A 25566-nucleotide genomic window follows, 5' to 3' on the forward strand; every position below is an offset into this window, starting at 1 on the left:
GCCCCCTCCCCCTCTGCCACCTGGCCAGGTGTGTGAGTGCAGGAGGCAGGTGTCGTGGCCCTGCCGAGGAAGCCAACAAACCCTCCCGGCGGTGAGGGACGGCACCGTTCCAGAAAACTCCGCCCTCTGAGCGCACCCAGGAGCTCTGCACAGCTGACTGGTGCCGCTGCTCAGGCCGGGGAAGGAACTGGCCACCCGCGCCAGCCGCCAGTGAGCCCGGGGCTGCCTTGTCCCCTCAGCCCTGCTCACCTGGGGCACACCTGTCGGCCCCGAGGCCAGCGTCCCCTGCCCCAAGAGAGGCGGTGCGCGCCCGCACAGCCAGCCTCCCCGCTTTTCCCAGGAGGGAGGCCAGGAGATGGAGAATTTTTAGCAATGCGTGCGCCAGCCTTGGACAGGCCCGCCGGGCGTCCCCTGAGCCCGGCCTTTGGCAGGTACTCTGTGGGCACCTGGCTCTGCTCAGGGCCCGGCCCTGGACTCTTCCCAGGAGGGCTGCGGTCCCCGCGCCAGGCAGGGGCCCCTCTCTCCTGCCGGGCGGGGAAAGGTCAGCTCTCGCCAGGGCCCGACCCCAGGTGGGAGTGGGCAGGCACATCTGCCCCCGCAGGGGATGTGTCCCAGGGCAGAGGGGTGGGACGAGGGCGGCCTCTGCGCCCCGAGGGGCAGGCGGGCTGCAGAGCCCACCCCCGGGGGGCCGAGCCACTGGGAGCCCTGGCGTGGGGGCTGGAATGCCCACCTGGCAGGCGGCCCCCCACTCCGCCCTCTCCTGGGCAGGGGAGGCGCGAGGCAACCTCGTGGGGCCCCAGGGGTCCCCCGCCCCGTCTGCCGTAAGCTGCTTTTAGCGGGTCCCAGATATTTTTGGGGGCCAGAGCGTCTGGGTTCAGGTAGGAATGAGGGGCTGGGAGGGACGCAGCCACAAAAGGAAAACAAATCACTCTGGCGGAGCCCTCAACATCTTCAAGTACGAAGGGCAGTAATCGCCCCTCGACGCCACAGAGGCCAGACCTGAGGTCTCGCCACAGCCCAGGCTGGCCAAAGGGCTCCGCGGTGCCCCATCAGCCAAGGGCGGCTACCAGTGGGGTGACAGCATCGAGAACCGCCCCTGGGGTGATTCCGGTCCCAGGAGCTCATCAGAGGTGGAGGATCGTGCAGCCCCCACCCCCCAGCAACGAGGCTCTGGGGAGAGCGTGGGGTGAACTGTCCAGCTGCCCCCACCCTCGTGCTGCCCCGGAAGCCCCAGTGTCCATGAGGCCAGGGCGGCCTTGGCCAGGCCCGCTGATGCCGAGGCCAGGGGAGGGTGCCGAGGGCCGGCTGGCGCAGCGCCTGCAGGCAGGGTTCCATGGGCAGGGCCCCGGCCGACACGAGCGCCCGTCCCCGCCCGCCCCCCGCACTGACCGGCCTGACGGAAGAGCCAGTCCACGCTGAGGTCCCACAGGAGGCCGAAGGCTCCCGACGACGTCTCTGGGGGCCACGTCAGCAGCTGGGGAGAGAGCGCGGCGAGGCGCGGCTGCCGAGGACCGCAGGCCATGGTGCCCTTTGGGCCTGCGAAAGTGCCATGGCCGCCCCGCGGGGGGCCCAGCCACGGCCCCGAGGCCACGCGGCTGCGCCCCGGAACGTGGGACTGAGGCCCGGTCGCCGTGGCCACCTGGCCGTCTCGGCCCCTTGCCTTCCTCCCGCTCCCTGGCGGGCACCCTCGGTCCCCCGGCCCCCCGCTTCCTCTGGCCACAGGCACGCTCTCCAAGCACAAGCACTCCTGAGTCCCGAACCCAGCCAGGGGACCAGGACGGGGGGTGCCGGCAGGGCTGCGGCCCCCGGCCCAGGCCTTCCCCGGCACCCCGCGGAGGCAGGGAACGCCCACTCGGGATCACGCCCCTCCCGAGGGGGGCAGCGCCGGCACTGGGGGCCCAAGGCCGGGGCACCTGGGGAGGGTCAGGCCCGCGCCCAGCGCCCTGCCGTGTGGCTCAGCTCCTCCCTCACGAAGCTGACCCCCAGGGGCTCTGAATCTCCCTTCTCTCCCTTCGTGCTCTGAGGGGTCCACAGCTGTACACTCGGCTACTTCCCAACAAAACATCAGCTTGTCGGGGGCGCACCTGGGGCAGTGCCCTCTGCCCACCGTCCCTGCCCCGGCGAGGCTCTCCTGGCTCAGCGACAGGTGAACCGGCAGAGGCCGCGGGCCCTGAGGCCAAAGCTGCCCACCCACCACGTGCCAACCCGCTGAAGCCCCGGGGGCACGGCAGGACTGGGGGCCTGTGGGGACTCGGGATCCTTTTCTGAGATAGTCGAGGATCTGGCGGTCCTGCTCACCCGGCTGCCCTCTACTATCCGGGGTAACCACTCAGGCCTCCAGGCCGAGGAGGTTTTCCCCGCTGGGTGCTCATGCGCAGCGCCTCGACGCTTGGCCAGGGGCCCGGGGCGTCGAGGGGGCAGAGGGCCACGCTGGGGCCCGGGACTGCCTCCGCCCTGCCTTCCCGCTCTTTGGGCCCCACAGGCCACCCCTGCGCCTTCCTGGGCACCGCCCGGAGGCCTCCCCGGGCTTCTGCCCACATCCAGAGCTCACGGTGGCGCAGGGGTCGGAAGCACGCAGGGCGCCGCGGTGGCCCCCCGTGTTCCTGGGACGCCCTCCTAGTGCCTTCCCGTCCCCAGGCTCAGCAGCGCCACCGCCAGCCTCTGCTGACGGGTGGAAACGCGTGCAGGCTGCGGGAGTGAGGTTTTAGACCGGCGCCTGCCGGGCTCGGGCAGCACCCGGCGCCTGCTCTGTGGGGGGCGTCTCCCGCCGCCTCCTGCCCCGCGGAGCTGGGAGACCCCTCGGCCCACGCGCTCCGGCCCTGCGCGGGGGCTTCTGCTTCTCCCTCCTGAAGGCCGTGGGCGGGGCCTCTGAGCTAAGAGCCGGCGCCGCGCCCCCGGGAGCCCGGGCGCCCTGAAAGCAGTGACGGGATCCGCTCGCTTCACCCGATGCCACCAGCTCAGGTGACAGAGCGAGGACCCGAGGCACAAGGGGCAGAAGCAGGGAGCGGCGGCCGCGCTGCCCTGCGGCCTCTGGGGTGGGGCAGGGATGGAGGCAGGGAGGGTGCCCGCCTCCGGGCCTGGGGGGCCGCGCCCTCGTGCCTCCCAGGACCCACCTGCACCCCGTCCTGGGCCGGGGAAGGAGCCGAGGGGCTGCGCAGGCGCCAGGGCAGAAAGGCCCGCCTGTCCCTGCTCCCCGGCCCCCGAGGGCCCTGAGATGGCCACCGCGAGGCAGGGAGGGCCATGCAGAGGGCCCCAAGGGGCAGAAGAGGGCCCGAGGCAGCCCCTCTGCGGGGCTGGTCCTCCCGGCCGGGGACACGTCCCCCAGGGCAGGGGCTCCGGCCGCGGCCTGGGCTGAGCCCTGGGGCGGCGGCGGCTGTCCTGGGCCCTCTGCCGGGTCCTGCTGCTGGGGTGGACCCTCGAGCCCACCTGGACGCCGGGCCCCGGGGCTTCGTGGGAGGCTCCGCGGCCAGCTCAGGGGCCGCAGGCAAGGCCGGGCCCGCCCGCGCCTCCTCGCTCAGCGCCGCCGCCCGGGGCTGCCCTCCGGCCCCGCCGGGCCGCTCCCGCCCCCTGGCGGCCGCGCCTCACCTGGAAGAGCCATCGGAGCAGGGGCGCGGGGTGGCGGCGCGCCTGCAGGTAGAGGTTGCCCAGGAGGCCGCTGCGCAGGAAGGAGAGCTGCTGGGCCGGCGGGGAGCTGCGGGACAAGAGGCGGGTCAGGGCGCAGGACGTGGCCCGGGGCCGGCCCCGGCTTCACACCCCAACGCCACGGTTCACCCTCCGCGGCGCCAGCAACCGAACGGGCAGTGGGCGCCCCTGGCGCGGGCGACGCGCCGCGACCTCGCCTTCGACGGCAGGGAGGCGGGAGAGGGCGGGCGCCGCCTGTGGCGTGGGGCTGCCCGGGTGGGCAGGGTTACCGGCGGGGCCCACCGCCAGCGTCTCGCGTGGGCCGAGGCTCTGATTTTTCTGCAACAAGGGCGACACCTGAGAAGCCGGGAGGGCGTCAGAGAGGGGCCGGGCGGCGAGGTGCTGGGAGGGAAGGGACAAAGGGCTCCAGGGAGCGTCTTCGGAAGCCAGCGGGGCCGCGGCGGGCACCGTGGCCCCGCCCGGCCGTGGCGCGGGTGGGAGGGGAGCCCTGCGCGGCTCGCTGGCCCTGGGAGGGGGCTTTCGCCCACGGCCTCCCGGGCATCGGTCGCACGGGCCACGGGACCTTCCCTGTGGCTGCAGGACCCCGGTGAGAGGGGCACCGGCGTTCACCTTAGCGGGGTGGGCTGCACCCCTCGCCCTCACGGGCTCCCGGTCTCCCCAAGACACAGGTCTGGGGCCGGAGCCCCCCGTCCACCCTGGAAACACTCCTCCGCTAGGACGCAAGGCCGATGCCGACGGTCCTGGGAAACGAGGGAGCAGCTGCCTGCCGGCTCTTCTTGGCAGAGGCCAGATCCACGCAAAGAACATTCCAGAAGCCACAGCCATGACCCGGGGCTGTCAGCCCAACCTAGTTTTCAAGAAGACATCGTACTTAATCTGCCAGGAACAGAACGCTCCAAAACAAAGATCCTCCTCCGAGCCAAACTGCTGTCTTCTTGAGTGCGTCCAGGAAATCTGCAAAAGGCTTTTCCCGCCCTAAATCGTTCGGGTGTGGAGAGCGGCTTTGATCCTGGCGAAGCTTCCCGCCCGCAGAGCGGTGCTCACCAGGCCTCTGGCGCTCTGGCCGGCCGCGGGTGCCGAGGGGAGCCTGCGAGGACGGACCCCGAGCCCCTGCCCGCCCCCAGCACCCAGACAGCACCCACGAAAGTACGGAGGACCCCGCCAACTGCCCGGGGCCCTGAGAGGGGACGGGGACGGGCGCACGGCGTCGGGCCGGAGGGCACTTGCCCTGTCCTTGGTGGAGGACGCGATCTCGGGGCGCCCATCTCCAGCTGCAGTTCCAGGGGAGCGCCCCCCCCCCACGACTCCTGCCTGCCACCCCTCTGGGTGCAGCTCCTGCTGGAGGAGTCGCGCCTGCGAGAGCAGGACTGCGCGCCCGAGGCCGGCCTTCCAGGGCTGCTGCGCCTGGAGGTGGCGGAAAGCCAAGTGGCCCCAGCAGGCCCCGCACAGCGCTGGGGCTGGCGCGCTCAGGCTGCGGAGGCCACCGTTAGGTCCACAAAGACCCACGGCAGGCAAGCGGCAGAGGCTCAAGCAACTGGGCTCCCGTTTACCATACGGACGACAGGGTTCGATCCCCGGGACCTCCTGGTAAAAAAAAAAAAAAAAAGAAAAAAGGTGTCCCAGACCTGTGCCTCACCACACGTGACAAAGGGATGCACCAAAAGGACAGTGACACAACTAGAAAGAAAATCAAACGCACGGTCATAAATCAAGAACGTGGGGGGTGGGCCCAGCGGGCACCTCTTCCTGTGGTGAAGTCAAGGCAAGGGGTGAGAAGGCACCTGGAGAAGGCTGAGGACCCCGGGATGGGGGCGCAGGGCCTCCACGTGGGCGGGGCCGGGGTGCAGGGCCTCCACGGCCACGCGGGCTGGTGGTCAGCCCCCGCTGTCCCCGGGGGGGGGGCCCTGCCACGGATCTCGGGTGCTGCCTGGAGGACGCAGCTGACCCCCAGCTGAGGACAGAGGCAGCCGCTGCGCCCACCCTCACCACCCGGAGAGGAGGCAGCGGGGGAGGAGTCGGCTGAACAGGGCAGCACAGAAAACAGGCCGCCAGCCCGGGAGCACGGCCGCCCGGCTGCAACTCCCCCAGGCGCCCGCTCTGCTCCACGGACAGCAGTCCCCGAGGGCCAAGTCCCCGAGGCCCGGGCGTCCCAAGGCGCTGCAGGGGCCAGACACCCAGGGCAGTGCCTGCATGGCGTCGGCCCACGAGCCCCCGACCTGCCCGGAGAACGGAGTGCACGAAGGCCAGCACCCGCCCCTGCTCGCCCTTTCCTTCCCTTCCTCCGTCAAAGGCAAACAAGTCTCCCGTGCTGGTCAGGCCTTCGTCGTCCAGCAACGGCCCCGCTCGGTGCCTCTGCACACCCACCATTCCTGGGCGGCACGGCCCGTCCACGCTCCATAACTGCTGGATCTCTCTGCCCCCCGCTCCAGCCTGGGGTGCTAGAAGAGGAGGGGCTCATGGCAGAACAAGGGCCGGGGCCGCCGGGGCTCTCCGAGGTGCGCGGCGCAGCGCGTACGAGTCAAGGGCTGTTAGGAGACCCACACCGGGTTTCAGGTCGTTTCCATCGCCTAAGAAGGAACCTTCATCCTTCGCCTCTCCCCTCCCTCCGCAGCCCAAGCCAGCCTCCATCCCTTTCCATCTCTGCCGCTCTGCCTGTTCCGGCCGCTTACCCAGACAGAACCACACCCCACATGGCTCCCCTCACGTGGCCTCGTGTGGCCGAGGACCATCCACGCTGTAGCGCAGGTCAGCACTTCAGTTCTTTTGCCTATTCACTCGATCCTTGGACATCGGGTTGCCTTGGCCTCTTGGCCACTGAATAGCGCGGCTACCAACACGTGCGCACACGTGCCTCGGGCACGGGCGTCTCCAGTTCCCTCGGTGGGTGCCCACGGCGGAACCGCTGGGCCACGTGGCAGCCCTGTTTCACCAAGGACGTGCCAGGCATCCTCCGTCCCCATCTGCTGCTCTCTCCACGTCCCGGATGGCACTGGAGACCCGGCCATCCCCACCAGACATGGGGGTGGCCAAAGCACCCTTAGCCTGCGGAGATGTATGTTCCCACAGGCGGGACGTGCCTCTGGGTCTGGGAAGGCTGCGAAGGGTCCGCACAGGCAGCTACCACCCTCCCCGCTGGCGTCGGTGCCTTGCTTTTGCACAGGGCCTGTATACGGATCTCCAGGTGCTTCTCTGCTCAGGCGTCCAGGCAGGAGAACGAGCTGGGCCCCCCGAACGCCTGTCACACAGGCCAGGCGGGGCGCAGGGCATGGCCGGCGTCGCAGGTCTGCGGCTGCTGAATGCAGTTCCTCTGGCTCGGCTCCTGGAGCGGCAGCTGACACCGACCCGTGGAGGGCCAGCCGGGGGGGACGCAGCCTCGAGCCTCGAGCCACGAGCCACGCCTGCCTCTCCCAGGGCCACCGCCTGCTTCGCCCGTGCCCGGTGGGGAGCAAGTTTCCTCTTAGTGAAGGTTTTAGGAGAAGTGAATCCAGTCCAAGAGGTGAACACAGAAAACCACACTCACTTTTTTCTTCTAGTAACGAATACCCTATGTTTGTCTTTAAAAGAAAAACTAGAAAATTGAGAAAAGTTTAGTGAGGACAATAAAAATTTCCTGTAATCTCACCAAGTGTGAACTTTCTGTAAGGCAAGAAACTGAACCCCAAGATTTTTAAGAGATCAGATACCTTTCATTCTGCCTCAATTTTCACGTTTTGGCTGAATGCAACTGGATAATTCCCGCGCGACCAGTAAGTCCCGCTCTCGTGTTGCACCAGTAAGAAATTAGAGACGGGCTTGGGGCTGCCAGAGGGAGGCCCTGCCGCGGGTCGCGGGCTGCCTCCAGGAAGCGGCTCCAGGGAAGCTGGGCGGCCACCTGGCCCCACCTGGCCCCACCTGGCAGGGCCGCGCGGACGCCGCGTCTCCGCTCCACGGGCTGCCTCATCTGTCAATCTGGTCCTGCAGCCACCGTGTCCGCAGCAGAAAACCTGCTGCGGGCACGGAGCCAGGCCGAGCCTCCCTCCTCCCGCCGCGCCTCCCGTCCGGCCCGTTTTTTGTCCCTGTCCTTCGTCCCCGCCGTCCTCTCCCCCTTCGCTCTTGTACAAGGACACCTTCTCAGTTTCATGGCGTTCATTTACGCAGGTCTGTCACCTCCCATCTAGGAACACATTCCGGATCATCAGACAAATATTTATGTAGGAGAATACGCTCTGCCACAAAACCATTTGGGAAAAAAAAAAAAAGGAAAATGGCTAAATTTGTTAGGGCATCCACGTAATGCTGTCTTATTTCACCCTTAAGCCGTATTGTCCAGTCGCAGCGTCTGGCCCTCGTTGGGATTCTCATGTCAGCCTGTCAAAACACGCAGATGGCAGCCGGGGGAGTCTGTACGCTGACTGATGTTACGATATTAAGGACTTACTTTCCTTTAAGTGGATTATAATACTGATATTGAAGCTATGCCTAAAAAGCCCTTTTATAGGTACAAACTGAATTTTTACAGATTAAGTTACATGCGTCTGAGATGTGTTTACAATCAATACATTTAATTGTATTAATTCAAAATGAATTGAGGGTGGTATCAGTGGATAGGGGTAGAGGTGAAAAGATGGGCTGTGAGTTGATAACTGTAGAAGTTGAGGGGTGGGTACGAGGAAGTACATGTGCTTCTACATGTGCTTGAAGTTTTCCATAATTAAAAGTTGTAAAGGAAACTCTAAGTGTTCCCTAAGTGTTACAAGACAAAATGGACTGAGAATGAATGAATGAACTAGACGTAAGAACGCCCTGGTCAGTTAGAAAGAAACGAGACCCCTGTGCTCTGCTCCTAATGTGCCCGGAGACGACCGTGGGGGCAGCTGCTCCGGGCTCACGGTGGGGCGAGGGGTCTCTGTGCCCCCAGCCCCGCAGGGCGCCAGTGTGTGGGCCCCCGGGGGATGCCGCTGTACTGAGTCCCACCGGCTCTCTCGTAGTCTCAGGTGTTGGACATTGCTGTTTTTTTAAAGAGCCCCTCACCAAGCAACGCCGCCAGCGGCTGCGCGATGATGGTCACGAGCCGACGCCCCAGGAGAGGGGGGGCCAGGCGCAGCCCGACAGCGACGGAGCGTGCTTGTGCTGGGGACGCGCTGCAGCGTTAGCGTGTCGCAGGCTCGGAAGGCAGGGCCTGGCAGAGGCGGACGGAAGCGAAGACGACGCGCTTTGGAAAACCGCGCCGCACGGCCCCGGAGGTGCCCTGGCGCTGATGGGGACGACGTCAGCGCCAGGCATGATGAGTTAGACCAAAGCTCTTCCCCGGCCCTGGCGCGGGGGAGGAAAAGGCAACCTGCCCGCACGGATCCTGCTTTGATATGGGCTGTAGGGTGGGATTTCACGAGCACAGGCGGCTCAAGTAGCACGTTAAAGGAGGCGGCACGCGTGGCTGTTTGGTCTACCCCCCGGAAGCTTCCTGGGGGCCGCCTCGCCGGGCCCCTCGCACACTCACCTGAGGAAGAGCCCCTCCAGGTGGCTCCGTGGCGTCAGGTGTGAGGTATCCAGGCTGCACGGCGGGGGGCGGGGCCTGGGCAGGAACACGGCCTCGCCCGGGTGGACGGAAGGGATGACCTTCTCGGACACGGAGAACCGCTCCACCAGCCTCCTGGCGGGGCAAGCGGAGGGGGCCAGGCCTCAGCAGGTGGACGGCACCCTCCCCCGCCGAGAGTGGGTGGTGGTGGCGGGGAGGGGCTGACCAGCGGAAGAGCCCACCCGGCCGCGCGCCCCTCCACCCGCGTCCAGGAGCCTCGGTCCGGTCCGGCTTGGACTTGCGCGTCTGCTGGGTGAGCCAGGAACAGGGTGGGAACCACCGCCGTCCCCGTGGGCAGGTGAGCGGCAGGCTGCTACGGGGCGCTGCCGGGACCCAGGAGGGCAGCGCTGGGGGGGCCGGGGTGACTTGGGGGAGTGGGAGATGTGGGAGGGCGGGGCTGCGGGTCGAGAGGCGGCAGGGGCAGGCGCCTGGGCTCCAGAAGGGCGGGTGGGGGCTGTCGGGGCACAGGGCAGAGGGGCAGGAGGGGCCGGTGGGCAGCAAGGCCAGCATCGCCCCAGGGCCGAGAAGGGACGCTGGGGAGGGGGGACACTCTCAGGACTGAAGGACCTTTGAGAGTGCTGGGGAGGGAGGCAGCTCGGAAGGTTCCGGAGGTGGCGCGCCACTGGCCAGAGGGGCTGACAGGGACACAAGACCACAGCACTGCTGGGCCAGATGGCAAGCTGCAGAGAAGTGCACGCATGCACCCATACACACAGCGGTACACAACACCTACAGCCACACCCACAATACATAGCCACCCATGGCCACACCCACCCACAACATACCCACAACACAGCCGCACACACACAACACACCCACACACAACCCACCCACGGCCACACCCATACACCCACAACTATACACAGCACCCATGTTCATGTTTGTCTGGGAAGACCCACCAACCTGGAGGCCAGGTTACGTCTAGGGAAGGACTGGGTGGGGAAGGAAGAAGAGATACTTCCTGTTTACTGCAATTCAGGCATTGCTGAATTTTGTGGCAAACTAATGCATGTCTAACAGCAGCAAAGTGAAATAGGCCAGGGGCACTGCTGCCTCCCCCCACCCTCCCCCCCCCGGCTGGCCCACTGCATGGTGAGCACAGAGGGGAGCAGCCCTTGGGGCTCCTGCTACGGTCGGTCTGTCTAGCTCTGCAGGAGGAGCTGTGTAGCTGGCAATCTCCCAGCCAGCAGGCTCTGTCACTCTGTCTTGCCCATGAGCCCAGGTAAGGCCCCTTGCCCATCACAGGAGAAATGAGGGATTCTAATTCTCTGGCCTTCTGCCAGCAGCCTCAGCAAACAGCCAAATAAAGGATAAAGTAATTTTCTGTTTTGTTCACTGCTTTGCTGCTTGACTTTTTTTTGTGTCTATTCTTCCTTTGAAAAACTATTAGAGCAGCTATGGGTTTACAAAAAACCATGCAGGTTATCTACTGCTTTCCATGTTGCTGTTATAGATAAGAAAAATGTACAAACTATTAAAAGCTGGTAAGAAGCAGGCTCAGCGGCGGACTTGGCCCAGTGGTTAGGGCGTCCGTCTACCACATGGGAGGTCTGCGGTTCAAACCCCGGGCCTCCTTGACCCGTGTGGAGCTGGCCCATGCACAGTGCTGATGCACGCAAGGAGTGCCCTGCCATGCAGGGGTGTCCCCTGCATAGGGGAGCCCCACGCACAAGGAGTGCACCCTGTAAGGAGAGTCACCCAGTGCCAAAGAAAGTGCAGCCTGCCCAGGAATGGCGCCGCCCACATGGAGAAATGACACAAGATGACGCAGCAAAAAGAAACACAGATTCCCGTGCCGCTGACAACAACAGAAGCTGACAAAAAAGAAGACGCAGCAAATAAACACAGATAACACACAACTGGGGCAGCGGGGGGAAGGGGAAATAAATAAATCTTCAAAAAAAAAAAAAAAAGAAGCAGGCTCGTCTGCCATGGAGACTTAGCCCTGTCGCTGACAGTAGCACTGAAAGGGACGTTTGTGCTCCTAAACACAATGTATGTGCATGATTAAGCCCCCAGACCACTTGCACAGACCTAACTGGGGGCTTCCTGGGCAGCCTGCAATAGGACAAGGATGATGTGGTGCTTCAGACATCCCCCCTCCCCAGCTTGCACACAAGGTCTTTGAACTTTGAGAGAGAATTGAGGAGCTGTCTGGTCAAGACTCAGGCAGATTCTTCCAGCATGAGCGGATGTCCCGCTCTGAGCTCGGTGGGCCTGGGTGGTGGTGGTGAGTAAATGACTCTGTGGCCCCCACCCCGCCCTCCCAATGCACCCCTTCCCCGGCCCCCCGCCCCCGCTGCCTCTCCTGGCCCCATTTGTACATCAGTCACTTCTTTTTTAAAGCAGAAAGCTGAAGAGTCTCATCAAAACGATTCCACATCAAAACCACCACCTCAAAGCAGCGACAGAAAAAAGTCCCTGTTGCCAAAAAGGCTTTCTCAGCCCACTGCTTCAAAACGTCACGTGCCTGGAAAATTATCAGTGATTTCAAAGCGAGAAACGCCTTTTATCCTAAGCTGGCCGCACAGTTAACTCCCCTTGCGTGGAGAATTCCAAAACACCCTGAATCCTGAGCATACTCAGCAGAGAAGTAAAGAGCTGGAATCAGCCCTTCCTGCTGTAGAGGTTTTAAGAAGGCTGTGCAAGCGGAATTTCAGGGCTATCCCGAGAGCAGAGACCCCGGAGACCAAGGCCCAGGGTCCCACCTTAGAAAACTGCTGTTGGGGAAGTGGACTTGGCCCAGTGGTTAGGGCGTCTGTCTACCACAGGGGAGGTCCAGGGTTCAAACCCAGGGCCCCCTTGACCCGTGTGCAGCTGGCCCATGCGCAGTGCTGATGCGTGCAAGGAGTGCCCTGCCACGTAGGGGTGCCTCACTCGAAAGGAGTGCGCCCGGTAAGCAGAGCAGCCCAGCGCGAAAGAAAAGTGCAGCCTGCCCAGGAATGGCGCTGTACACACGGAGAGCTGACACAGCAAGATGACGCAACAAAAAGAGATACAGATTCTCGGTGCCGCTGATAAGGATAGAAGAGGTCACAGAAGAACACACAATGAATGGACAGAGAGCAGACAACTGGGTGCGGGGAGAGTGAGAAAAAATAAATCTTCAAAAATAGAGAACCGCTGTGTTACCTCGCGGCACGTGTCTGGGGGCCTTTTAGCCCCTGTCTTCCAGCTCCCCGCCTCCACTGCCCCTTCTGATAAACCAGAAGAAACTGCTGCCTGCCCTTCCTCGGCCTCCCGGGGAGGTTCCCAGGCCCCCACCGCAGGGTGTGTGCGGGAGGTCCCTGCCAGCCACGCCAGGGGAAGGCAGGTTCCGCCGTGGACACCGGCACTGCCTCGGCGGCAGAGCTGCCCGCGGACCCCAGCCAAAGGCCGCCTGTCACCTCTTGCGTGAATGAGGCTTTCCTGGAGCAGAGCCCGTCCATGGTCGACCTGTCCACGGCAACTTTCACGCCGCGACAGTGGACCCCTGCGGCTAGGAAGAGAGGCTGGGCCCTCGAGCCTGCTGTGTTTGCGACGCACGAACCTCACCGAAGAGGTTTGCTGATCCCCGGTCGAGCGGCTGCGGTGCCTGCCACCCGCAGGTCCTCAAGGGGAAGCGGGTTCACCGGCGCTCCACAAGCACCGCCGCCCTGGGCTACCGAGGGGAGGCGCAGGTGCCACCCCAGGCCCGGGAGTGGGTGCCGGAGTCCGCCCAGCACGCGTGGGCCAGCACTGAGCAGCGCAGCCCGGCTTGGGAGAGGCTCGGCTGCTCTACCGTGGCCCCCGGGGCCCGCAGGCCGCTCCTCCTGTCCTGGTCACCGCCACCAGCATGTGAGTGCGGGCCTGCCCCCGCCTCCGAAACGAGCCCACCCAGCCCACCGCCCCACTTCCGTCCGGCCCGCTGCAGCTGGCTCCCCGGGGCTCCCCTTCCCCCGTGCTCCCCTGCCCCGACTCCGGTCCTGCCAGGGGTCGACTCAACCTTCCAGCCAAGGTCGCCGTGACCGCTCCATCCTCAGCACCAGACCCTGAGTCAGGAGCACGGGGCGCACTGACCCTCCTCACGGCGACCCACCCGGTCCCCTGGGCCATCTGCCCCGCGGGGCCGTGACGTCATCGGGGTGTGGGGGCCCCCAGCCCGCACCTCCACCACGGCAGAGTGTCTAAGCTCCGGGCGCCCCCCACGAACCTCGATCCCACGCCGCCCTCCCCGGCCAGCCCAAGGCACCCCCGGCACCCCGGGAAGGCCCCCCACGGGGCTGGCTCCCTCCACTTGCCCAGGTGCCAGTCACCCCCCAGTTAATTACACGCAGCGCCCACCTTCCAGGTGCGCAGGCCAAGAGCCGCAGAGCCCCTTTTGGGGCCCCCACCCCCGTATCCTCCCCACCTGGCTCGTCAGCAAATCCTGTCCGCTCTACCTGTTAAGTCCATCCAGAAGGTCCGCGGGCATCTCACCTGCCCCCCACTCCGGCTCCCCCCACCTCCTGGACGACCGCCAAGGCTCCTGCCCCTGTCGCCGCCTGCCCCACCCCCCGTCCCCCAGTCGTCCTCAGCACAGCGGTCAGAGGATCCCGCTCTGCCCCGTGTCAGGGCAGTGGCCGCCAGCTCCCTCGGGGGTCCAGCCCCCACCCCCAACCTCCCCAACGCCGCGCCCACCCCCCAGCCGGCTCCAGACACCCACAGACCCCCAGGAGGGCCTCCCACGGGACTGGCTCCCTCCGCTCGCCTAGGCCTCCCCTGACCCCTGACCTCTAACACCCTGACCCTAAACTGCCCTTCCTCCGCGGCAGCTGCTTGGGTCTAACTCACCTGCTGCCACTTCAGGCCCCGTATCGGAAAGCGGGCGAACGCGGGCGAGGGCCTGCCTGACCCCGGGCTGGCTCGTGGGAGCAGGTGTCCCAAGCCAGAGGTCCCCCAGCTCCCACCCCTGAGACACGCCCACCTCCCTCCAGCCAGGGCCACTGGATCGGGGCAGCCTGGCCCCTGCCCGGGAAGCAGCCGTGGCAGCAGCTGCCTTCTCTTTCCAGACGGGACACGAAAACCCCGCGGCCGCCATGCCCCCTCTAAGGGCGATCTCATCACACGGGGGTCCTGTGAAGCTATCGACCGGGGCAGGGCCGCGCTTTACGATTTGTGTCATCACAGGCCCAGCTGGAGCGGCCGCAGCGGGGGACGGGACATCTCGAATCCCTGAGCCAGGCTGACGGGAGGCGGCGGCTCTGGAGCGTTAACGTTCACAAACTGCCCGTCCAGATTCTGCCCCAAGCCTTCGACTTTAAATGCCCATGCTGGGACCCCGCCCCGTGTGGGGGCCCCTCGCCTCCGTGTCCCCTCTGTGTCCCCTCTGTGTCCCCACCTGTGCTCGGGTGTGAGCGCCACTTCGTCCTCACTGGGGTGCAAAGAGCCGAGCTGGGTGCAGTCCTGCAGAAGCAGCTTCTCCCGCTCCTGCTCCAAGGCCTGTTCCCTGTGGGGCAAACAAGAGGCAGGCGGCCCGTCAGACCACCCCTCCTGGGGCACGAGCAGGCCGGCCCACCCCTCCCTGCTAGCCCACCCCTCCCCGGGGGAAGGAGCAGGTCAAACCACCCCTCCCTGGGGGCAGGAGCAGGCCGGCCCACCCCTCCCTGCTAGCCCACCCCTCCCCCGGGGCAGGAGCAGGCCGGCCCACCCCTCCCTGCTAGCCCACCCCTCCCCCGGGGAAGGAGCAGGTCAAACCACCCCTCCCTGCTAGCCCACCCCTCCCCCGGGGAAGGAGCAGGTCAAACCACCCTTCCCTGGGGCAGGACCTGGTCGGCCCACCCCTCCTGGGGCAGGACCAGGTCGGCCCACCCCTCCCGGGGCAGGAGCAGGCTCAGGAGGGGACCACGCAGGGGCCTGTGGCCAGCGCCCTGGGAAGGGGCCTGCCTTTTATCGTGGGTTGTCTTCAAAGGGCTGAAAGAAGCTGCTCGGGCCGTCTCCGTCCCCGCACCCAGGCCCGTGTCCGCTCCTGCCACCCCCGGGCCTCTGCGGCTCTGACCCCCGCCCCTGGGGGCCCCGACCCGTTTCCTGACCCCGAGGAAAGCAGAGCGCGCGGCGTCCTTCCTGCTCACCCGAGCCCCAGCGGTGCCGCCTTCACGCGCAGCAAAACCGCGGGGCAGCGTGAGCGGGTGCCGAGGCCCGGGGAGGGTGCCGGCCCAAGGACCGGGCGTCCAGGGTGCGCACGAAGCGGCCCCTCGCTCAGGCTGACGGCGTCACCTGGCGTCCTGTCACCCGCCTCCCCCACCCCCTAAGGGATTTCCGGGCAATTCTGCCATCTGGCTTTCCCCTCCAGACCCGGCCTTCGACGCTAACTTGTCCGCGAGCTGCAGTTCCGGGTGTGCCCATCACCTCCACTGCCTGCGCAAGGCAGACGCGAACAGATGGGGGGCTCTGGGGAGCGGGCACAGCCTGCCTGGGAGGCTGGGGTAGGATGGGGGCCTCACGCCTGCCGGCTCAGCCAGCTGCCTGCCTCGGCTTTGCCTGCTCCCCTCGAACAGAGAGGAACAAGTGGGAGCTGAAAGACCCCGTCTGGCACGCATCGGGCAGGCGAGAGGGCCCCGGGCCGGGCCGTGCGCCTGGTGGGTCTGCCCCCCGGCTGGCCTCCGGCTCATGAGCGTAACTCCCGGCACCCACAGGTCTGCAGGGGTCGCTGCTTTACTCTGACAGCAATTTGCTGAGCCTTAGAGGACACCCCCGAAATTACTGCGGACCCCAGGGCAAGGAGCGGCCCACTCGGCCTGCGCCCGCAATCACCTCTTCTCCTGCAGTAAGAAGTCCAAGTTGTTGACGTAGCATTCTGAGCCCCCAGATGTGAACTGGAGAAACAGGGCGTGGGAATGGGGAAGGAGGAGAAAGACAGATGGAGAAGAAAAAGATGATTATAAAGTAAGTCCTTCATTTTCTGTTTAATTTCCGAATTGGCAACGCGTGCCCGTGGTAAAAGGGCTGGGAAGGGTAAAGGTGGCGTCCGCTCCCGTGCCCACCTCCCTCCCCAGGCCTGCCTTGCACGCCCGGCAGGCCACAGGGCAGCCATTCTTTACCCCGGGCTTGCTTTCAGGGGGATTCTGCGCACAGACAAGCAAGCCGGGATAGCAGACGCGTCCCCTTTAACACAGTGGGGGCTCCCAGGCACCCTCTTCTCAATTAACAGCATGTCTTGAGGGTTATTCCATCTCAATAGTCAGGAGATGGCTGTGCTTTTGCTTTATTTTTTCAAACCATTCTCAGGGTATTCTGAGCACAGTCAGAACGTAACTGATTTGTTCCCCGACGTGGGGGATGTATGGGACCATCACAACGGCAGCCCCGTCTGGAGACAGATTTCCTGGGTCTGTGGGTCCCTTGGATGGCCCCCCCCAGGCTACCCGGCAGCAGCAGTTCATTTCCCAGCTTGAAGTTTCTCCTGAAGTTTCCATTTGGGAGCCTGGCACTGGGCGGCAGCCAGCCCCAGCCTGGGTGCCTGGCCCGGCAGGGACCCTGGCCCTGAGGTCTCGCCCTGCTCCAGCCCCGGAAGCCTCGAGGGGCCCCATGGGTAAGGGGCACCCATCTGGGGCCGCCCCCAGCACCTGCCAGCAGGAGTTTAAGAGGCTAAGGAAAGGGAGACCCCAGCGGGGAGGCCCAGGGCCCGAGGGAGGCGGCTGGTGTGGCCAGGGAAGGGGGCCCCGAAGGGCGGGCCGAGGGGCGCAGCTGGAGGCCCCCCCCCACTCACCGTGGTGCGGGCGCCCGCCTTCGGGGCCGCGGTCCACCAGCTCAGGCCCGCCGTGTTCCGGAACAGCTCCTCCAGGGAGGCCAGGCCCTCCTCCGGGTCCGAGTCGGCGAGCTCCTGCTCCCACGCCGCGCGTGGCCGGGGGGACGGGCGCCCCGGGCTCTGGGGCCTCCACCACCGGGCCGGCCCATCCTGGCTGCGCGGCGGCCCCCTGGGGTTCAGGAACTCCACGGGCGGGGGGCTCCAGTCGGTGGGAAACGCGTCCCCAGCCGCCTGCGTCTTGGGCTTCTTGGGCGAGGTGGGGCTCGGGGCCGAGGGGGGACTGCAGAGGCGCCGGGGGGGCTGGAGAAGTTCCTGGTGGAGCGGACGGTCCAAGAGGCCGTGCTTCAGGGCGGGCAGGGCGCTGGGCGTGGCAGCAGCTGCCTGGGCACCTGCAGGGGGCACAGAGCAGGTGGCGGCCCCCCGCCCGGCCACCACCCCAGCGCCGCGCCCGGGGTGGGGAGGGCTCTTCCGCTGGGCAGGTGGGAAGTGCCTACCTCCTCCCTGAGGAAGGGCTGGCGTGGTCTGGAGGGGCCCGGCCATCTGCAGACCGCTGGGCGTTCTGTCCTGGAAGGAAGCACCGGTCAGGTGGGGGGGCCCGCGGGAGAGAGCTCAGGGGTCTGAAGCCCTCTCTCCCTGAGACGAGGACCTGGGCCCGTGCGTCCCCAGGAGGGGGTCCTTTCTGGGGTCTTCCTGCCTGGGACCACCAAGGCCAGGGAGCCAGGTAGAAGGGTGACCCCGCCTTTTCATTCCAGGGAAGGGACGGGCAAGTCTAATGATATAAACGCTTTTCCAACCAGGTTTAAAATTAAACCAGCCGGTGGGAAGCGGATGTGGCTCGAGCAACTGGGCGCCTGCCTACCACATGGGAGGTCCTGGGTTCGGTTCCCAGTGCCTCCTAAAGATGATGAGACACTGGGCTGAGGCAACAAGATGATGCAACGAAGAGACACAGTGAAGAAACACAATGAGAGACGCAACAAGCCGGGAGGGGATGTGGCTCAAGCAACTGGGCGCCTGCCTACCACATGGGAGGTCCTGGGTTCGGTTCCCAGTGCCTCCTAAAGATGATGAGACACTGGGCTGAGGCAACAAGATGATGCAACGAAGAGACACAGTGAAGAAACACAATGAGAGACGCAACAAGCCGGGAGGGGATGTGGCTCAAGCAACTGGGCGCCTGCCTACCACATGGGAGGTCCTGGGTTCAGTTCCCGGTGCCTTCTAAAAAAAAAAAGAAGACGGGCACAAAACAAATGGACAGACAGAGCAGACAGTGAGCGCAAACTACAAGGGGAGGGAGAAATAAGTAAGTCTTAAAAAAAAATTAAACCAGCCAAGCTCTGCTGAAAAGGAGAGCAACACTGCACCCCGAGGTGGGCCTGTGCAGTTGCCCGCCCACCAGGACAGGTGGCTGCTGGCTCCTGCCACCCCCCAGCACCAGTCTGTGTGTGGCACACGGTGGAAACTCGGCACATTTCAGGCAAATGAACTAGTGATTTAGGGAGACCCAGAGTCTGACAAACACGTCTTCTGCAGACCATGGAGCTGCATGAGAGCGCACGCCCCATAATACAAAAGATGTGGGTCCTCAGATCTGGCCCAAACTCAGGGAAACTGCAACGCAGATGAGCGGTTAATACCTGAAAGGGTCAAAGGGAGCGACACTCTACAATAAATGAACTCTTGGCCAACAAGTGTTCAAACTCTACAAAAGCAAAAGAAACTCAAGAAACTCTAACAACAAAGAACTAGTCAGTAATAAAAAATTTTAGATTAACAACTGGCGTTGACATGGCTGTGAGGAAACGCACTGCTGTGAGTGTTGTAAAATGGTTTGCCCTTCGCATCTGCTGATACGACAAACTACAAACACGTTTGTATGCAGGAGTGACATCCCCGAAAATGGCAGGATCGGGGCCCCAGAAAGCCCCCTCTCCACCACCGCGACAAAACGGCTGGCAAAACTGCAGAGTCCACTCTGGTGGGGCTCGGGCATCTCATGAAGACTCACGAGCACCAGGGGAGCGGCTGCCGAGCTCACGCAGGCGAGCTCTGCCCGGCGCCCACGCGCCTCGGCGTGGTGACAGCTGGGTGCCGGCCTCGCCCGGGCGCCTCGCGGGCCTTGTGTGCTCTGGCCCGGGTCTCATGCTCCCGAGGCAGTTCTTGGGAAGTGGAGGGCCAGGGCAGGGCCGTGGAGCGGACGCACGCGGGAGAGCCCGCCGAGGGCCGAGCCCGGGGGGCAGCGTGTTCTTCCCCTTGCGTTCGTTCCCTCTTTGTCGTTTGGGCTCCAGGCATCTGAGGGGGTCTGGGGGTCGCGAGCTACCTGCTAAGGGAAGCGGGTGAGCACCCGCCGCAGCAGAGGCAGTTCAGAAAATAACACCCGGAGAGCTGCCGCAGCAAGGCAACGCCACAGAACGCGACACAGATTCCAGGGGCCCCTGAGAAGAATAAGAGCGGACACGGAAGAAGACACAGCGAATGGACACAGAGAGCGGACGATGGCGGGGAGGTGAAGGGGAGAGAAATAAATAAAAATAAATCTTAAAAAATAAATAAATAAATAAACCCAACTCACTCACCAGGATGGGGGCAGCAGACCTGCCCGCAGAAAACCCCGCGGAGGGGAAGGGATCTGCTTTCCAGAGTTACCACGTTACCATGCTCAGAATGTCCAGTTTTTGATAAAAACCTTATGACATGCAAAAACAAAAACAAAAACAAAAAACACCCGAACAGGAAAGTATGGCCTATTCAGGAAGTAAGGAAATGGAGAGAAACTGTCCCCAGGGACCCCCGGCGTGGTGGTCTGAAGCTGTGTGTACCCCAGAAAAACAGGTTCTGATCCATTCCCGTGGCTGTGGACACGTAAGCAGGACCTTCCGGTGAGGCTTCAGCCAAGGTGGGGTCCAGCCCGGCTGGGGTGGGCCTTGATCTGTTCCTGGAGCCCTTCACAAATAGAATGAAATTCAGACGCAGAGAGAAAGCTGCGGGAAGCAGCCAGAAGCTGACGCTCAAGGGAGCCCGTGAGAGGGTGGGGGGCCAGGGACGCCCCCCCGTGCTGTGTGTGCGCCAGCGAGGGGCCGGCAACCACCGGCCGCCAGCCCCAGACACCACCGTCTCCAGAGAGAGAGCATCGCCTTGGCGACGCTTTGATCTGGACGTTCTCTTAGCCTCAAAACTGTAAGCAACAGATCCCCACTTTTTTTTTTAACCCTACCCATCTCAAGGTATTTGCTTGAGCAGCCTTGGAAACTAAAACACCCAAACTGAATTTTCTAGACAAAAGACTTTAAATCAACTGTCTTTAATATGCTCAAAGAGCTAAAGGAAGCCGTGGACAAAGAAACCAGGAAAACAACATCTCAACAAATAGAGAACAACAATTAAAGGACAAAAATTATAAAAAATGAATTAAAGAGAAATTCTGGAGCTAGAAAATACAACTGAAATGAAAAATTCACCACAGGAGCACAACAACAGATTTAAGCAGACAGAAGAAAATCAGTGAACTTGAAGATACATTAATCGACATTATCCAATCTGAGGAGAAAGAAAAAACAATGATGGAAGGTGACCAGAGCCTAAGAGTCCTGGGGACCCTGTGTGGTTTACTAACATACAGAGAGTGGGGGTCCCAGAAGGGCAGGAAACAGAGAGGGGCAGAAAGGCTAGCCCAAGAAATCATGGCTGAAAATTCATGCCACAAACAACTAGACAAAGAAGAGCAAACGAAACTCAAAGTTAGCAGAGGAAGGAAATAATAAAGATTAGAGCAGAGATAAACAAAATTGAAAGTTGACAAAACCAAAAGTTGATTCTTTGAAAAGATCAACCTAAGTGACAAACTGATAGCTAGACATCCTAAGAAAAAAAGATGACAAAATCAGAGATGAAAGCAAGGACACTACTAACAACTTTACAGAAATAAAAAGGATCATAAGTGAATACTATGAATAATTAATTATACACCACCAAATTAGGATACCAAGATGAATAGACACATTCTGAGAGACACACAAACTATTAATACCAAACTGATTTGAGTAAAAATAGAAAATTTGAACAGATTTATAACTTCGAAAGATGTTAAATCAATAATAGAAACTTCCTAATAAAGGAAAGTCTAGGACCACCTGGCTTCACTTGGTGAATTCTACAAAAACGGTCAGAGAAGAATTAACACCAACCCATCTCAAATTCTTCCAAAAAATAGTAAATGAGGCCAGCAGTACTGTGCTACCAAACCTAGACAGAGATAACCCAAGGGGAAAAAAAAACCCTACAGACCCACATCCCTTAAGAATAATCGAAGCAGAAATCCATTTAAAAGGACTATACATCGTGACCAAGTGGGGCTTATCCCAGGAATGCAAAGGTAGTTCAACATACAAAAACCAATCAGTGTATTACACTGCATCAGTATAATAAAGGAAAACACCAAAGTGATCAATTCCGTTGATGTAGAAAAAGCATCTGACAAAACCCTACACACTTTTGTTGATGTATTAGAGGGTGTATTAGTCAGCCAAAGGGGTGCTAATGCAAAGTATTAGAAAGCTGTTGGCTTTAATAAAGGGTATTTATTTGGGGTAGGAGCTTACAGATACCAGGCCATAAAGTGTAAGTTACTTCCCTCACCAAAGTCTATTTCCACGTGTTGGAGCAAGATGGCTGCCGACGTCTGCCAGGGTTCAGGCTTCCTGGGCTCCTCCCTTCCAGGGGTTTGCTTCTTTCCAGGTTTAGCTGCTTTGACTTCTCCACAATATCCACTGTAAGCTATCAGGTGACTGGCTCTGTCTTTCTCTCTGGGGCTTGATTCTCTCCAGGCTCAGCTGTTCTGCTCCTCTGTGTGCTTACTTCCCAGGGCTCCAGCTCAAAACTCCAACCTCCCTTCTCTGCGTTGCAGTTTCTCTGTGAGTTCCCACCCACTAAGGGGACTCAGCATCCTACTGACATGGCCCAATCAAAGCCTTAATCATTATTTAATCAAGTAAAAGTAAAACCTCTGAATCCAATACTCTCTAATATGCCCAGAGGAAAAGAGCAGTGTACAAACATAATCCAATATTTATTTTGGGAATTCATCAATAATATCAAACTGCTACAGAGGGTATTCATGAAAACTTCACATCTACCACCTACTCAATGGTGAAACTCCAAGAGCTTTCTTCCTAAAATCAAGAACAAGAGTAGGATGCCCACTCAAGCCACTTTCATTCATATATTGTACTGGAAGTTCAACCATAGAAATTATGCAATAAAAAGAAATAAAACACATCCAACTAGGAAAGGAAGAAGCAAAACTATCTCTATGCCAGACAACATGATTATACATATTAAGAGATCTTAAAGAATCCACCAAAATCTATTAGCACTATGAAATGAATTCAGCAAAGTTGTGGGATACAAGATTGACATGCAAAAATCAGTTGTATTTTCTATTCACAAGCAATGAATTATCTTAAAAGGAAATTAAGAAAGCAACCCCAATTGCAATAGTATCAAAAAGAATAAAATATTTGAGGGATATATTTAACCAATGAAATGTTAAGATTTGTACACTGAAAACTGTAAAACATTGCTGAAAGAAATTAAAGACGACCTAAATAAATGGAATGAAATGCTATGTTTGTAGACTAAAAGCCTTAATATTATTAACATGGCAATACTCCCCAAAGTAATATACAGATTCAATGTAATCCTTATCAAAATCCAACAGCCTTTTTTGCAGAAATGGAAAAGTTGATCCTAAAATTCATAATGAATTTCAAAGGACTCGGAGTGGCCAAAATAATCTTGACAAAGAAGATAAGGTGAGGGAACTCACACTTCCCAATTTAACCAAGACAGCATTGTACTGCCTCTAGAAGATATATAATAAAATTGAGAGTTCAGAAATAAATTCAACCATCTATGGTTAATTATTTTCATCAAGGGAGCCAAAACAATTCAACAAGAGGAGTGTCCTTGCAAAATAGCGCTGGGCCACATGGATATCCACGTACAAAAGGAGGAAGTGGGACCCCCTACTTCACACCATATACAAAAATTATCTCAATATGGATCAGAGATCTAAATATAAGAGCCAAAATTATATGCGTCTTAGAAGAAAATGTGGCAAATTTTTATGACTTTGGATTTGCAATGGTTTCTTAGTTGTGGCACCTCAAGCACAAGCAACAATAACAAAAATCGGGAGGCAGATGTGGCTCAAGTGGTAAGGCCTCCACCTACCACATGGAAGGACCTGGATTTGAGCCCTGGGGCCTCCTGGCGAAAAAGAAGAGAAAGTGTGCCTGTGTGGTGAGCCAGTGTCCGCTCAGTGAGCCAAGGGCCCGTGAGAGAGCCCGCATGGTGAGCCGGGGGCCCGTGTGGTGAGTCAGTGCCCATCAAGTGAGTCACGCAGCAAGATGATGATGCAACAAAAGAGAGACGAAGGGGAGGGTCAAGGTGAAGCGCAGCAGAGACCAGGGACTGAGGTGGTGCAACTGACAGGGAATCTCTCTCCCCATCAGAGGTCTCCAGGATCGAATCCCAGTGAATCCTAGAGGGGAAAGACAAGAAGAGAAATAAATACAGAAGATCACACAGCGAACGGACCCAGACAGCAAAAACAGCAGGGTGGGGGAGGGGGAAGAGAAAAAAAATAACGGAAGTGGATAAATTGCATTTCATCAAAATTAAAAACTTTTGTGCACTGAATGACACTAACAAGAGAGTGAGATGACAATCCACAGTGGGGGAAGCTATCTGTAAATCATATATCTGATAAGAAAGTAATATTCAGAATATATAAAGAACTCTTACAACTCAAAAACAAAAAGACAAACCATTCAATTTAAAAATGGGCAAAGGACTTGAGTAGGCATTTCTCCAGAGGTACACAAATGGCCAAAAAGAATATGGAAAGAGATCTGACAGCCTTCATCCTTGGGGAAATGTAAATCAAAACCAGAATGATATATTATTTTATACCCAATATGATGGCATTAATTAAAAGAATGGATAAAAAACAAGTGTTGGTGAGGATGTGGAGAAACTAGAGCCCTCATACATTGCTGGTGGGATTGCAAAATGAGGCAGTTATTATGGAAAACAGTTTGGTGATTAAACACAAAATTACCATATGACCCGGCAATTTCACTCCCAGGTAAACACCTAATCCAGATGAAAACAGAGGTTCACACCAACACCTGTACGCCAGTGTTCACACCACACCTGTGGCCAACGACGGAAATAACCCTGATGTCCACCAATGGATGATGGGCCACAAAACGTGGTCTAGCCACACAATGGCATTTAATCAGCCACAGGAAGGAATGAAGTTCTGATACATGGTCAAGCCTTAAGGAGAGGGTTTAGCTCAGTGGTTGAGCACCTACTTTGCATATATATATGAGGTCCCGGCTTCGATCCCTGGTACCTCCTAAACAAAACATTCTGCTAAGCCAAAAAAGCCAGACACAGGAGGCCACACTGTAGGATTCCATTTATATGAAATGTCCAGAATAGATAAAACCATAGAGATAGGATATTAGCGGCTGCCAGGGGTTGAGGAGACGGGGGTAGGGGGGGGAAAGAGGAATGCTGCTGAATGGATACAGGGTTTCCTTTTGGGGTGAGAAAAATGATCTGAAACTAAGTAGTGGTGATGGTTGCACAATGCTATGAATGTACTAAATTGTACACCTTAAAATGGTTAAATGGTAAATTTTATGTTTTATGAATTCTGCCACAATAAGTAAGCAAGCAAGCATGCATGCAAAAAGTGGGGGCGGGGGTGAAAGAATGTGAAGTAATTGGAGGATATCCCAACTAAGCAGTGTGTGACATGCGTGACATGGATTAAAGAGAGAAGAATACTTAGCTACGAGATAATTACTCGGAGGGAGGGATTTTTTTAAAAAAGATTTATTATTTATCTTCCCCCCCCAGTTGTCTGCTCTGTGTCCATTCACTGTGTTTTCTTCTGTGTCCGCTTGCATTCTTGCCAGTGGCACTGGGAATCTGTCTCTTTTTGTTGCATCATCTTGCTGCATCAGCTCTCCCTCTGTGTGACACCACTCCTAGGTAGGCTGCACTTTCTTTCACACGGGATGGCTCTCCTTACGGGGCGCACACCTTGCACGTGGGGCTCCCCTATGCGGGGGACAGCCCTGTGTGGCACGCCATCACAGGGGTCAGGAGGCCCTGGGTCTGAACCCTGGACATCCCGTGTGGTAGGCTGACGCTCTATCTGCTGAGCCAAATCCGCTTCCCTGAGGGAGGGATTTATGGTCGTACTTTTTGCATAGTGGTTTAAACCGGTGCCCAGTTGCGCACTGGGGACACAGGGTGGGAAGATCAAGGGGTGTGCGAGAGGGTGGCTCCGGGCTCTGCCGCCCTGCCCTCCTGCGGGGCCTTCAGGGAGCACCCACCCCTCCACCCCGGCGTGTCCCAGAGCCCTCGGGCGGTGCCCCTGGCTGGGGCGGGGGCGGGCGGGCGGGCAGGACAGGGGCCAGCTGACCTTCGTCCTCTTCTGCTCCTGCAGCTGCTGGTACTGCCGCAGGCTGGCCTGGAAGCGGGGGCTGAACAGGCCCGAGACAGGCTTTCGAGTGGACGAGAGCGGGATCTGATACCAGCGCAT

At 60.0% G+C, this 25566-nt stretch overlaps 1 protein-coding gene across 1 annotated transcript in view; it reads right to left on the reverse strand.

Moving 5' to 3' along the window:
- The window catches only part of FAM178B (family with sequence similarity 178 member B), an 85773-nt gene extending 60207 nt beyond the window's left edge, over positions 1-25566 (reverse strand). Inside the window, exons 1-8 of the mRNA XM_058278121.2 lie at positions 25447-25566; positions 17435-17504; positions 16920-17329; positions 15947-16008; positions 14535-14642; positions 9119-9271; positions 3586-3691; positions 1399-1474 (exon numbers count right to left, since the gene is read on the reverse strand). Of these exons, the coding sequence (XP_058134104.2) occupies positions 1399-1474; positions 3586-3691; positions 9119-9271; positions 14535-14642; positions 15947-16008; positions 16920-17329; positions 17435-17504; positions 25447-25566 (1105 nt within the window). The remainder of the gene's footprint in view (positions 1-1398; positions 1475-3585; positions 3692-9118; positions 9272-14534; positions 14643-15946; positions 16009-16919; positions 17330-17434; positions 17505-25446) is intronic.

This window comes from Dasypus novemcinctus, chromosome 17 (genome assembly GCF_030445035.2).
Source record: "Dasypus novemcinctus isolate mDasNov1 chromosome 17, mDasNov1.1.hap2, whole genome shotgun sequence".
Taxonomy (NCBI): domain Eukaryota; kingdom Metazoa; phylum Chordata; class Mammalia; order Cingulata; family Dasypodidae; genus Dasypus; species Dasypus novemcinctus.